Genomic DNA, 15,681 nt, shown 5'->3' with positions numbered 1-15,681 from the left:
ATCATTATTTTATGTATCAACAAAGTTTTAAATGTTGCCAAGTAAGTTATAATACTCAAAGAAAAAACTCTGCCAATTAAATTATAACATGTTGCCCCAACTTCAGAAAGGTTAACATGTAAATAACAAAATGGTATATTTTAGAACTGATGAAATATGGGAGAACTCGATGTGGCAATGACTCAAAATTAAGTAGAGAGGGTAGATACATATATAAATATAAATATATGTATATATTTATATTTACATATAAAATGGAAGTCTCGCCACAATCAAAGATACGCAGTGGCTGAGAAATTTTCTGGAATGAAAACCACGAATCATCAGATTAAGAACCACAGTAAGTCTCGGTGGGATAATAAAAATAAATACAGACCTGGAAAAACCATAATCAAACAGGAGAACAAGATAAAAATCTAATAACACTAGAGACAAAAGATAAAATTACTTACAAAGCAATATTTGACTATAAGCAGAATTCTTGAAAGCAACAAGAAAGACTGGAAGACAATGGACTTGTAGCTTCAAAATGCTGAAGAAAAATAATTCTGTTATCATTTAAGAGTGAAGGTAGAATTAACACATTTTCACCCAAAGACAGAATTTACTGTATTCATGATCTTTGCTGAAAGAACTCCGATAGACTTCAGTGAAGGGAATTAAATCCAGAAAAGGCAGCTTTGTAAAGCAACAGTGAGCAAGCAACTGGCAGACGTGGTCTCTAAAAAATACTGCCAGTACAGAAACAACAACCACTATGGAGGCTGTAAAATAAGAGCAAATGTTAACATGTAAGTAATGAGTGGAATGATTAGTGTTCACGAGTTCTAAGGTCCCTGTGATTATTTGGGAGGAGGGCAGAAATGATTAGCCTGGACTTTTAAGGCAAGTAGGTATTCTAAATGTTTCACTAAAGAAAAAGAATATGTTACTTCTAAACCTGTAGCAGGGAAAAGGGGATAAAGTGAGAAAAGTCCACTAGATTGGTAAATAAAAAAGCACACGTAATGTGGCAGAAATAAATCTAAATACATGAGCTATCGAAATAAAGGTAGACTGACCACACCTCCTGGTTAAAGTGTCTTAGATTAAAATTTTTTTAAATCTAGCTATAAGCACTTTTATGCAAAATTCACACCAAAACTCCAAAATAGCTGTAATAAACTGATGAGACACACAAGACAGACAAGTAACCAAAGAATTATATATCTATACCATTTTTCTCTCTATAGTTCTGTATAGTCTATCACATTACATATAATAGTATAACTAATTCAAAGCTATAGTTTCAATCACCATAGCTTTATTATGACTTACCATACCAGGAGCAGAAACAAAAATACCGATGATCCATAAAATACAGAAAAAGTATACTAACATAAAAGTCATGAACAAATAGGGAAAGATAATCTATTTTATAAATTGGCTGTCTATATGGAAAAGAATGAAATTAGATTCCTACTTCACAATATATATTTTGAAAAGAGGGATATTTATGGGGGTAGGGAAGAAATTTGTAAGCCAGACACAAAAAGTATAAATCATAATAAAAAGATATATACAACTAAATTTAAATTTAAATTTCTGTAAAAGAAATTATCATAAAGTGAAAAGCCAGTCTAGAAAATATTTGCGATCATAATAAATATCAACAAAGAATTACCAAGAAAATGCAAATAACCCTAAAGAAAAACTGACAATTTATAAGCAAGGAAACTCAATGACTAGTCAGCATGGTAAGAGATGCCCAAATTTACTAGCAATGCAGGGAAACACGAAACAATGATAATTCATGTTCTTTACTTTGACAAAAAAAAAAAAAAGAAAAAAAAAAATCAATCAATCAATGATAATATCTGAAAAAATAAATTTTAGGGGTATGCAGGGAACCTATATAACGGAGAGAGTGAAAACAGGTAAAACCACTTTTAACAACTGGTAATCCTAGTGAGGCCGAAGACAGACACGTCACACAACCTAACAGTTCAACTTCTGGGCATGTGGCCTGGACAAGCACAGGAACATGACGAAACACGTACACAGATGTCCACCGCGTGATGTTTGTGACACGGAGAAGACAGGAAACTACTATCGAGCAGCGGAATGAACAGACTATGGTTCATTCTGGAATAAATTATACATAGCATGTAAGGATGTTGGTGATCTCTTTTGTATTACTAATTTGCCCTAATAAATGTTGAAAACTAAATCTGGTCATCTAAATACCACCCTTAAAAATGGCGTTATCAAATGCTCACACAGAAAAGTCGCATACCTATTTCATCTATAAAAATGATGGAAGGCTGTAGCTTTATGGCAAGGGAGAAGACCGCAGCAGCCAGTTTCTGAGACTCTCCGTACCACTTATCCGTCAGCGTTGAAGGCTGAAGGTTAATAAATCGACAGCCTGCTTCTTTGGCTGTAGCCTTGGCAATCAATGTTTTACCACAGCCTGGAGGCCCATACAGAAGAACTCCTGGAAATTAACACGTCATTTTATTATTTACGTTTTTATGTGATAATCAACACACTAATTCGGCCCACACTAAAATTTTCCCCAACATGTTAATAGTAGGAAAGGAAGGCGCCACTTCCTAAGTTCAGTGTCAGTGACGGCTATAAAATTACAGCATGCTTGTGCCTTCTCCCTTCACGCAAAGGTCTAGTTCAGGATCCCCTTGACATCCAAACTCACGCCACTCGATCCATGGTTGACGAAATGGTCCAATGCCCTCCACCTTCACAAGCTAACAGAGCACTACAGCCCATTAGAACAGCCCAGAGAAAACTGAGAACTTCTTCAAAACAGGCTGCAGGAGGGGCACCTGGGTGGCTCAGCCGGTTGGGTGTCCAACTTCAGCTCAGGTCACGATCTCACGGTTTATAAGTTCAAGCCTCACATCAGGCTCTGTGCTGACAGCTCAGAGCCTGGAGCTTGCTTTGGAGTCCGTGTCTCCGTCTCTCTCTCTGCCCCTCCCCCGCTTGCGCTCTGTTTCTCTTTCTCAAAAATAAACATTAAACAACAACAACAAAAACAGGCTGCAGCAAACACCGTTTTGATGTTACTGAGACTTAAGTTTTATCCAAAAGGGCACATGCCTTCTTCCAAACAGATAATGATCTCTTCTTCCAAAGGACAAAAGCTGCCAGTCACTTTTGTTTTACTCTCCAAGGAATAAAACTGAATCCTTCACCTACCGTCTCCACAGACAGCAGTCTGCCGCTTAATACAACTTAAGGTAATTCTTTTAACAGGAGATTTCTAAACTGGTCGAGGCCTTGGGCATTTTGGGAATCATCACCAACTGTTTCGCAACTAAAATTAAGTAACATTGTCTATGTTAATAGTAAAATTATGTTCCTGGCTATAGATTATCTGTAGACGGGCCTGACGAATATTATAACCTGCAGACTTAAAATATTTGCTTAATTCACAGCTTCTCTACTTTTCCCATGTCATAGCACTTAAAAAGACAATATTTACAGGTGGCATATTAGGGTAATATGAAGAGACTTTGGGGATTTCCAAAATATTATTATGCAATAAAAATAAAATATAGGGGCGCCTGGGTGGCTCAGTCGGTTATGCATCCGACTTCGGCTCAGGTCACGATCTCACAGCTCATGGGTCTGAACCCCGCATCGGGCTCTGTGCTGACAGCTCAGTTCTGGAGCCTGCTTGGAGTTCCGTGTCCTCCTCTCTCTCTGCCCCTCCCCCGCTCACGTGCGTGCGCGGTCTCTCTCTCAAGAATAATAAACATTAAAAAAATACAAAAATATAAGAAAAGTAAATATTTTGTATTAAAATCCCACCCTGCCTAAATTTTCATTTTTTTCTTTTTAATGAGAAGCTTGAGTCCATAAAACAAATATTTTTCACATCAATCTCTTCAAAGTAACGTTCAGGCACACAAACTTTTCCTCGGGCACGCACAGATTTTTCTAGGGGTCTTCATAATTCTTTAAGAATTAATGAAGTTTAGTCATCTTACTTTTCTGAAGCCATTTTAAAATTTAAGTCAATAAGCTTTGCCAGTACATCCCTTTGCAATTTTTAACTAAGTCCATTCAGGTGTAAAAAATGTAGTTAAGTCATTTATAATTTGAGTCCCCTATCGATACTTTGTCCTTTGGATGGCACATGTGAACACCACAGAGCAGTGGCCTGATGCCATTTAATTCACATTAAACTGAAAACATACGGGGTGACTGCAGATGCCTGAATTATTACGACATTTATTATTTTGATCATACAATTTAATATGGAATGCAGATCCACAAACTTTTATATGCATATTATTTGAATCTTAGGGTTTTCTGAGCAAACTTCTGATGCAAAAGTCCTCGTATCTTGTTGACTGTGCTGCTACCGCACACCTCACAAACCGAGGCAAGTGTCCTTAGAATGTCCTCTTTGATTCCAAGTATTCATTCACCACTTTGAGTCCTCTATTCCTGATAGTTTCGTTTTGGCACTCCTTAGCAGGATTAAGTTTTTCCTATATTTTTCTTCAGGAATTACAATTAGTGTTATTAATTAGGCAGCTTTTTTACAGTTTTGTTTTGTTTGTTTACAGAGTATGAAACTCAACATGCGTTGAAAGCTTTGGGATTTCATAATCTTCCGGAGGACAGACATGGCGGGGAGGTGCACGTATGAGCAGGGAGTGTTCACTTCCCGACTCGGGTGGTAGCTATGGAGGTGTCAGCTTTCCAGTCACCCACTTGGCTGCTTTATCCCCACTTCTGCACGTTGCTTCACTAAGACTCACGTTGTCTCACCTGGCATGTTATCGAGTCTAGCAGTAACACTGTTTGAAGGGCCATCTTCTCTATATCCTTTGTGGGATGAACACTACCCTGTTCGTTCTTAGGAAGAGTGATACATGAATGGTCCCACGATGAATGCGAGGCATCCGGCTTCAGTTATTAGTTTTGCAGTCTTTTAACTAGTTTTTTTTGAGCTCAGTCTGGTACTTTTACAACCATTTTCAACAAAACGAAAAACTACGATTATTACCTTCATGCTTTGCAGAGACTAAAAATTCAAACCCCTCTTTAATGTGGATGTTTTAGTAAGGGCTTTACTTCGTAAGTACTACATGCAAATAAAAAATTTAGGGTGAGGGAGAAAAGAAGAATTGGGACAAAAGATCTAAATTTGAAATAATCCTGATTAGTGACAAGTATATTACCTTATTAGTAACCAACTTTTTTCTTTTTTGAACTAGTTTATTGACTTTCAAGCTTTAATAAAAAAAAATTGTCCAAATGGTGGAAAAGTAAGTATCTGTAAAAACTGAGTCTATTTAAATACAAAGTACTCAAGGAGGTGGAGGGAGGGATGGAGGCCTTTATGGCCCCAGAAAAATCACTTCTCAAAATATATTTTTCCTAAGTTACCTACATTTTCAAGAAACATCACAACATGGAACATGATAAAATTCACAAACATAAAATTTATGTGCTAAAATAATGATTACCGAAGCTAGAGTTTAGCGAGAACTGTTTGTATTCATAGGAATTTTAAATGTAAATTTCTAAACGTTTGGAAGAAAACACGGTTATTTTTTTAATGCAACCATGAACATTTTATGGCATGTCCTTGTGACCACTTGGTGGCATGACAGCTGCCAACTTTCTACCTTCACGTGATTGGCTGATCTCGTGTGCTACTATGGAAGACATTCTCAAATCATCCTCGCGTAGTCTGTAAGGCAGTGCGGACTTTTAGCCCCGACAGCAATGAACTGTCCAGGGATAACATAAAATTGGCAATAAAACAACGACTCTAACCTATGTAACCTATTTCCAGTTCAAAAATGGAACAAACTACGGTATACAACCGATTTTACGTTCTGCTTCTGTCTGCTAACATCCAATTTATGTTGAGGGTCAAAAAGTAAATCAATGGCTTTTCAAATTTTGTTCCTGATAAAAAACTTTCCAAAAATGCAAGGCTGAAAAGGCTCAAACAGTATAACTTTAGATTACATAATCAAGAGCTAGTCAGGTAACTTAAAAATTTTGAAATACACACAGAAACCACTTCTAGTTTTGGACAATGCTCTCAAAGAAGCACCAGATATACACGTAACTTTGAGGTATCCCATTGTAATTTGGTGTCTGCTGTGTTAATTGACTGGGGCTTTAAACCAAGTGCGACTGGTACAGCGACCCAATTACCCGGGCTAGGCGTCGCTGACGAGGGCTGGAGCTTTCCCGAACAGCACAGAAAACGCATCTTACTTTTCTCCCATCCAACTACTAACTGGGCCCCATCCTGCATCTGACTTTTCTAGATTCACAAATTAAGAAACTAGGAGATGACAACTCACACAAGGTCTTTCTTGTTCAAACTACCAACCAGCCGGAAGAGGGTAAAGAACTAAATAAGCCAACTTGTACTTTACTCTTTGATCTTGGCTCAGATAAATCATCTGCAATTTTCTTCTGGGGAAAAAATTTTTAAAAACACAATAAACTAAATGCTTTTTGTTAGGGGGGGAAAAAGGAAGTATTGTTGTTTCAGAAAATAAAACGAAATACCTAATGAACAGTTTTGCTGTTTTAGTTAATGAAAAGAACACGTCATCATCACCCTCTATTTACCAGGAGTAAAAATTACCTACTTCGTGAAAGTGTACAGGTATCGGCTTCAATTACTTTTGAAATATAAATTGATGCATTTTGATATAACTGCAAAATTAATAAGATGACAAGCAACCATAACTTACACACAGCACTATGTTGATATTTCTAAAGATCTTTTTTTTTTTAATGTGTCTAATAATTTGGTTTCAGCCTCGAAGAGCAATGGAAAAGTAAACCTGTCTAGTGTGAGGAATACACGAAAGAGCAGTTTCCACTCTTTCCGCTGCTGTAGCGTCTGTATGGGAAAGCCACGGTAACACATGTGTATTTATCTCACTGCCAACGGTCACCAAAGCTCCATCTGAATCACCTTTCATAACACTTAGACGTGATTCATATTTGAGTGGACAACAATAAAAGCATTACACGTAAGGAAGGAGTTGCAAGCGTTTCCAATTCTTGAGTTCTGAGGTTTTTAAAATCATCGCTAACTAGGAATAAGGAAGTTTCCCTTAAAAATAAGTAGCATTTAGGGGCGCCTGGGCGGCTTGGTCGGTTAAGCGTCCAACTTCGGCTCAGGTCGTGATCTCACGGTCTGTGAGTTCAAGCCCCGCGTCGGGCTCTGTGCTGACAGCTCAGAGCCTGGAGCCTGTTTCGGATTCCGCGTCTCCCTCTCTCTCTGCCCCTCCCCTGTTCATGCTCTGTCTCTCTCTGTCTCAAAAATAAAAACGTTAAAAAAAAAAAATTAAAAAAAAAAAAAGTAGCATTTAATTTCTAGTTCACCTGTACTCCAGTACTTCTTCTAAAAAACCACTGCAATCCAAAAATAATGAAGATTACTAGGAGAAAAAAAACAATATCGCTAAATTATGAGACAACAAAAAGTGTTCTTACTTTGAAAACAAAAGAACCCATACCATGACTTCAGATTTTTTAATTTCAATTTTCCCTATTTTTATTTACTTGGAAGTAATAAAAATGAGTTTGCAATAAAGGGATTATTTTGACATGTAATCACAGGGAAAAAGTTTTACCTAAATTTGGGAAGCTGAAGAATGAGCAGTTATTTTAAAACTACTATTTATAAAACAGCTCACTGGATCTCAGTATTCTCTTCAACATCCGACCTCAGCGATACCAGTTCTATAATGGCAGAAAGTTTCAATGTTTCCTACATTTTTAATACTTTAGCAAATGTAAACTTTTACCATACCCTTCGGAGGCTGCAGAAGCCTGGAATTTTCAAACAAATGCTTCTTTTTGATGGGTAAGATGACTGTGTCTTTCAGATCCGTAATGACATCATCCAGACCTGCTATATCACTCCAAGTAACCTGATAAAAGGTAAGGTCAACATGAATTTCACAACTTACATATATTCAATGAAGTTAAAAGGAAAAAAAAAAAACAAAATGGCAAACCTTAATCTGATAATTATATGTAAATGATAAAAGATTAATATATAATACTAGTAAAGACTTTTTACAGCAATACTGAAATTATTTAATTACCATGAAATTACAAAAAGGAATTAATCATCAACTACCTACTATTAAAAGCACTAGGCCCAGGACTCAAAACTCTACAGGGATCTAATAAGCTGAATTCACTCCGTGTAAGAGGAAGGAATACTCTGCCAAGAAGCTGGAGAACCAGCTCAGACAGAGAACTCAGCGCTAGCTGATGGGGAAAAGCTTACCAGCAGTGTCCCTGATTCATATAGGGTGCTGTCAAACACAACAGGTAGACATTTTGGAAATAGGTTCATGCAACACTGGACTTCTGAATTTTATTAATCAAAAATAAAACTTTCAAAACAGAACTTTCATCTTTGTAAACAGGGGATATATACTGTCAAAATAAGCACAGCTTGTGTATTTTAAAACCTTCTGACTCAACTTCAAATATGGGGACGGAGGGCGCCTGGGTGGCTCAGTCAGTTAAGCATCTGACTTTGGCTCAGGTCATGATCTCATGGTTCATGGGTTCGAGCCCCACATCGGGCGCTATGCTGACAGCTCAGAGTCTGGAGCCTACTTTGGATTCTATGTCTCCCTCTCTCCCTGCCCCTCCCCAGCTTGTGCTCTGTTTCTCAAAAATAAATAAATGTAAAAAAAAAAAAAAATTTTTTTTTTAAATGGGGACGGGGTGAAAGGGGGGAGAGGAGAAAAAAAACAAACTGAAAAAACCTAGGGGGAAAAAAAAATCAATCTTGCTCTAACCTGGCAGAGTAAAGAGGCTGAAGGTGGGGTGAGTCAGAAGCCATATTTACAAGAAATTTACTTTCACTACAACTTAAAAAAAAAAAAAAAGGGTGAAAAACCACAGCCAAATCTGAAAAAAAAAAAAAAAATAGCACCTACTTTCACTATAACAAAAAAGAGAGTCTGTTAGTACAGCCTTACTCAGAAATGAACACAGAGACAAAAAGTCCCACTGTAAATTTATAAATTAAATTGAAATGGAGGATTAACTCTAGGGACATGTATCTATCTCTGTGCACACAGATACTAACAGACATTGAAGACTTTTATTTCCTAGATTTGGAGATAGGAATACCATACTTATTCTATTCTATTTATTTATATCTGTCATACAAAACCTATTTATACCTGCTGTTATCAAATATTCACATAGGATTTTAGAGTTTATATATTACATTAATCTGATCCTCCAATAATCCTTTTGAAGTAGGTACAGCAGGTATCACACCATCCCTGGATTACACGAGGGGACTGACACACAAAGAGGAAACAATTTGCCAAGGCCATGAATGGAAAAAATTAGAATTCAGAATCTTGTGTTGCCTACCGTATCTTAATATGAACATCTACATTTAAACTCCAAATCAAATATCCACATAACTTAAAGCAGTACGTTTTATATGCCACAAAGGTGAATATATAGAAGAACAAGTTTATCTAAACAAGTGTGTGCCAAAAAAGGTTAACACGGCAGGCCTCAGGCTGTTGTCTTTAGAAAGGCCTACCTGCAAGGCTGGCCTTCGGCTGCAGTATGGGGGCTTAAATTTCGGGAGAATTCCTTCATTCCCTAATAAGAACACCTCGCTGTGCAAACAAAATGGTTTACGGGGGACATGTGTTTCTCCTCTGAACGTCTAGAATTTTGGTAGATGTTGGGATGGGGGGTCTACATGACCAGTCCCAATTAAAATCCTGGGAGTCTCTACTGAGCTTCCCTGGTGGACACGGCACTTCACACTTGTCCTCACAACCTGCTGCTGAAGGAATTAAGTGAAGCCCGTATGACTTCACTGGGAGAAAGCTCTTGGAAGCCTGTGCTTGATTTCTTCCAGACTTCACTCCAGGCCCCTTTTCTTGCTCATTTTGCCTCGTATCCTTTTGCTGTACTCAGTCACATCCGTGAGCACAAAACTATGCCAGATCCTGTGACTCCTCTTAGAGGATCATCAAATATGTTCGTCTTCAGGACCCGACACAAAATGCCAGACCCAAACGATCTTAAATAAGATTAAAGATACGTACGTGCATGTTAAGAGGGTCTACGAGATGAGCTGCAATACTCATTTCATATTCTGAAAGCTTCACATTTTTCACACCAATCTGTTTCATTAATTTTTCTGCCTAGAACAAAAAAACAAGCAACTTCCTTTAGTCTGGTATTTGGGTCCTGGCACTTCAAAAGAGATTATCTGTGAAGTCTAAAGAGCCATGAACAGACATGCAAGAATTTTCCAGGGAAATTCTAGGCCCCTTGACCTCCTCTTTCCCCAATGTAAGCTTGTAGGTAAAGACAAAAGGTGAGTGTCTAACTGCACAGAAACCAGGGCAATTTAAACCAGCTCCTAGGAAATGAGAAAATTAGGGCACATGATTGAAGAGATACACATAGGGCCTTGCACTGCTCCAATGAGATTCTAGGGTCCAACTTGATGTCCTTTCAAGTAAGACCATCATGACAGGTGCAGGTGAAACCTCCAGATGAGAGCAGAGCAGTTAAACATTTAAAAAATGGACAACTGGAGTTTCTTTTCTTAAATCAAGTTTCTGAAAACAGATGCTTAACTTCCTTCAAATTACCCAGTTATCGACACCAGGTGCCCACGGCAATCAAACTCCAAATTGTTCGAAGATGCTGTCCTTTTTGGTTAAAGCCAATTCCTGGGACTAGGCAACCAGAGATAATAATTCCTAAATTCTAAATGATGGGGCGCCTGGGTGGCTCAGTGGGTTAAATGTCCGACTTGTGGTATCAGCTCAGGTAGTGATGCTGTGGTTGTGGGATTGAGCCCTAAATTAGGCTCCGTGCTCAGCTCGGAGCCTGCTTGGGATTCTCTTTCTCTGTCTCTCTGTCTCTCTCTCTCTCTCTCAGCTCCTCCCCTGTGAGCACTCGCATTCTCTCTCTCTCTCAAAAATAAACACTTAAAAAAATAAATAAATTGTAAGTATATTTGCATATATATTTTTAGAGCTGGACAAGACTAACCTGAAACCTACGAGTTCTAGCAATACAACAAAGATTTCAATTAAAATTAAAATCAATAATAATCACAAACATTTACTGAATGGGCCAAACCATATGCCAAAATACTGTAAATGGATTAGCTCACTGAATCCCCCGAGCGAGCCTATGGGGTAGGTACAATTTCTCCCCACCACAGAAAAGGAAATTAAAGTTTAGCTCAGATGAAATAATCTGCCTCAGGTTCAAGTCAGCAAATGGAAGAGACGACAGACACATGCAGGCAGCCCCACTCCAGAGCCCACCCTCTAACCACCTCCCAATGACCCTACTTTCCCCAATTATAACGGGGGTTTGTGAGCACTGAGGAGTCTTAAAAAGACTACAGAAAACACATTCAAATTTCAATTAAATGAACATATTTAAAAGTGCTCTGATAAATACCTGTTTTTGTTCCATTTTCCTAAAATGCTTTAAAAATATATTGTATACTTTGTTTATTTTTAAGTAGGCTGCAGTCCAACTTGGGTCCTGAATTCACCACCCTGAGATCAAGAGTCACATGCTCCACCAAGTGAACCAGCCAGGCGCCCCTAAAATACTTTTGATTTTGTAAGATCTTGCTTTGGTCAGGGGGTATGGCTGCTCTAGAAGGAAATGCATCTCACACAGCACTATAGTTACAGACTGCTCAGAGCATAGGATAAATGTGGATAAAGTAGGATAAATCATATCCTAGTAATGTAGCATTTTAAAAATAAATAACCACATCGTTTTCCTATTTAGCCCCCCCACCCCCCCCCCCCACCCCCGCCGGTAAAATTACCAAATCAATGGAGAAAACAGCCTTTTCCAGGTTTTTTAATCTCTTTCTTGTAAATATCTTCTCTTTCGCTGATTTTAAATCTTTTGTGTCAGGTATGAAAGGTATCCTATTTTAGCCTCTGTAATAACATCAATTATTCTTTTCCATTATGCTTCTATAAATGTGCAGCCATCCCACATGTGTTCTTTTTAGGCTATGCTGTAAAACAAAAGTTTCCACCAGGGGTGACTCTGCCCCCCAGGGGACATCTGGCAAGGTCTGGGAATACTTCTGGCTGTCACGACCTTGCGGGGAGGGTGCTCTTGGTATGTAGTCAGCAGAGACAGGAATGCTGCTTAACATTCTGAAAGACACAGTACAGCCTGCCCCTCCCCAATTATCTGGCCCCAAATGTCAACAGTGCCGAGTTGAGGCATCCTGCTCTTTCGCCATTAGCTAGCTGCTCTTAAAATTTTACTCTAGGTCACAAATGCTTCTTGCTTTAAACAAACTTTATTTACGTTTGGGATTTCCTAAGTAAAAATGATCAACTATGTTGTTTATGTTATAGAAATAGAAAATGCCGTGGTCAAATTTACCTAAAATCTTTCCCCCCATATAAGCAGTCCCATTTAACAATGTCTTCAGGTTGCATTAACAACACTGACAGAAAACAAAATTAATGTTTATTGGGCAAAACTCATTTTCATTTCCTTACCATCAGCCCGTACAACCATCCTGAGAAGTAGCTATTACTATGCTCGTTTTTCAGATGAGGAACTCAAGAGTCAGAGAAATCAGAAGAATTGCCAAGATTATGAGCTAGGAGTTGGCATTACCAGAGTTCAAACCCTGATCTGTCTAATTCCAAAGCTGTTCTACTGAAACACTAATATTCCTCATCTGCGAGACCAGAACGTGGTTAACAAATAAATAAAATAAAGTACCCCTAAACACATCAAACTGTCTTCCAGAGGAAGTTATCCAACTGTTTCTAGCTTTGACAACTTTAAGTGAGCCCGTTTCTAAAATGTTTTACCAAGAAAAACAAAATGATTGTACTCTAAAAATGGCTTATGTTCATGAACTGCTTTATCGCTTACAGCTCAATGACAATCGTATTTTCTAGTTACCAACTTTTGCTTGGTTTTTAAGTGAATCTCTCCAAGTAGTTGTCACTCTGTGGAGGAAAAATGGTCGGTGAGGGGTTGAAGGGAGTCAGAGGTAGGAGGGAAACTTACGTATTATTGTATAGTCATCTTTTTAACTGTTTCATAGTATTTTTATCCTTTCATGCTATTTCATTTTTTTCCTCCATGTAAACTATTAAGAAGATTAAGATTAACAAGATTAAGAAGTGGAGTAGGAAATAGTGAACTATTTTTGCCTAGAATGGGAAAGGAGGAAATGGAGAGAAGGAGTAGCAGAAAAGAAACTTTTCATTAGTTTCTGGAAGATTTGTAAAATTGGTTGTTCTTTTGGGAGATTAATTTTAGAAAATTAGAGAGAGCATTAACAAGGGTGAAAAACCAGAGGTAGGTTAACTGATTAAACTTAGGTCTGTTTATTAAAGTCACAGCTAAAGTACTCTGATTTAAGTGCGGACAGAGGAAGTCACTGACAGACAGAAAGCTCACAACACTACATTTCCACGGGAAACGGCAAAGAGTCTGAATAATTATATTTTAGATGTAATCTCTTATACACTTGTATTAAAATTCTTGAAAGCACCCTTTTCTAGACTAACATGGAGACAAGTCGTCTCCCCTCTCACGGTCAGTCTCTGGACGTCCTAAGAAGAGTGGGCTTCCTACCCTCCACTGCACCTGCGTGTGAACAACACCGCGGACCCCCCGCCCCGAGTATCCCTCTCTCGGGAGCTCTTTCCTCAGCATTTCCACCTTGGCCAGTCAGGCAACACCAACTGTTTACTCCTGACTTCCTATCTCAATGTACTGGCTGCTCTTACAAATACCTGGCAGTTGAGGGGCACTTGGGTGGCTCAGTGGATTAAGGATCCAACTCTTCGTTTCTGCTCAGGTCATCACCTTGCAGTTCATGGGTTCGAGCGTCAAGTCCAGTTCTGCGCGGACAAACGGGGAACCTGCTTGGGATTCTCTGTCTCTCCCTTTCTCTCTGCCCCTCCCCTGCTTGTGCTCTCTCTCTCTCTCTCTCAAAATAAATAAACTTAAAAAAAAAAAAATACCTGGCACTTGAGAGTTCCAGTTTTTGTTTTTTAAGGTTTCAGTGTATCATTCCTTCACAAAATATTTCAGCTATTATTTCTTTCAAAATAACTAAAAGTTTTGAAGACTAAAGTACAATGACAGGACTAAAAATAAGAAGACATTAACTTATCTAAGGTCACAGTCCACAACCTTCAGGTGTATGAAGAATTCTCAGTAGTGAATCTTCCCTGGCCTTTGACAAACTACAATCTCAGAAATACTATACAGTGTAATTCGTCAGAAGTATGACATAGTCTCAGAACAGGTCAAGCATTGTTATTCCTCCTGTACTTGGACAGCATACCCAGAGGGTTCCTTTTTCTACGCCCCAATTATCCCGACCCACCCTTTCATCACACAGACCTATCAAAACTCTTCCACTACATCTAAATACAATCCAAGCAGCAGCCGCGTGCCCAGGAAATCCCTGTCCATTCCGTATAAACGGTCTCCTCTCTCATTGCCAATTAAATATTCCACATTTCACCAAGCTGGGACGTTTTCCTGGCTTCAGGCTAGAAATTATTTACAAATATCGTGTTTAATTCAAACATTAAGACTACTTCTGGGTTACTGTTCCTGATGCGAATGTACCTACATCATGTTACCTTTCTTTCAACTCATAACCGTACTGCCTTTAAACTCGGACGAGGCCCGCTGATTAAGGTAGCCTCCAAATGTTGCCTAGCCTGTTAAATTCAGTGCTCTTCCTTTGTGACTGAGGAAGTCATACCTTCCTCCTCCCCCCCAGTCACACCTGATCTCTGCCCTCAAGGTGTGCTCCTAATTCTCTAATTCCTTTCTGTACTCCCACTTAATTACCCCCCACCTGGCAACACTGCACTTCCTAAATGGCCTGGACCGCAGGTCATTATTTCAACATTGTCTTCCGTTGAACCTTAGCACACCCCTTACACTTGTACCGGTCAGGGTCAGTCCTGTTCTCGGTGCTGGCTCCGCACCACCACTCAGTTTATCTGCTACCGAGATGCTGAGAAACGCCCAAGAAGTTAAGAAAAACAAAACAACTGAATTCCCGATAAACTCATGCTTCCTTCAACTACGCCCTAATGTTCATAACCCACAATTTCTCTCATGAAACACGGATCACGTATTTACCTGAGCAGGTCCGAAACCTCCATTCCCGTTTAGTTGTAACATCGCCCCACTTCACTGAGAGCAAATGAACTCGACCTTAAAAGGTTCTCGTGACCACTGATCCCGACCCCTCTGGGACCCACCTCCATCCTCTTTGGCAGCAACTCTCCACCTCCTCCTTCTGCGTTAGTCTTTTCCCTTTCCTTCTTTACCTGTCCGCCAGCAAACTCTGGAACGACCACATTCTTTTACTTTAAATTCTGCTTGCTGTCCCCAGTGAATGGAAAGCACTCTACATTTATGGACCACTTTTTCTGATCACATTCTCCATATTCTCCTTTCCTCCTGGATCACTCTATGACACAACATTCACAACCAATTCTCTTTTGCAACCTTCTCTTCCTTTGGTTTTGAGGACTTGACCAAAGGATTTTTCAGACAGTGGGAGACAAATGTGAGGAGGGGCTTATTTAAAGTTACATTCAACACCCACTGACTTCCCCCAATTAGTTC

At 39.0% G+C, this 15,681-nt stretch overlaps 1 protein-coding gene across 4 annotated transcripts in view; it reads right to left on the bottom strand.

Annotated features, from left to right (window-relative positions):
* ATAD1 (ATPase family AAA domain containing 1) overlaps nt 1-15,681 on the bottom strand; it is a 73,377-nt gene that overhangs the window by 25,922 nt on the left and 31,774 nt on the right. For 3 of the 4 annotated variants that reach the window (XM_019430041.2, XM_019430042.2, XM_019430040.2), the window contains exons 3-5: nt 10,101-10,199; nt 7,808-7,928; nt 2,276-2,476 (exon numbers count right to left, since the gene is read on the bottom strand). In XM_019430041.2, coding sequence (XP_019285586.1) covers nt 2,276-2,476; nt 7,808-7,928; nt 10,101-10,199 — 421 coding nt within the window. The remainder of the gene's footprint in view (nt 1-2,275; nt 2,477-7,807; nt 7,929-10,100; nt 10,200-15,681) is intronic. The other variant, XM_019430043.2, reaches the window with a different exon arrangement.

This window comes from Panthera pardus, unplaced genomic scaffold (genome assembly GCF_024362965.1).
Source record: "Panthera pardus isolate Hobbes unplaced genomic scaffold, ASM2436296v1 HiC_scaffold_22, whole genome shotgun sequence".
Classification (NCBI taxonomy): domain Eukaryota; kingdom Metazoa; phylum Chordata; class Mammalia; order Carnivora; family Felidae; genus Panthera; species Panthera pardus.
Note: the sequence above shows the minus strand (reverse complement) of the source record. Positions and strands in the feature narration are given on the sequence as shown.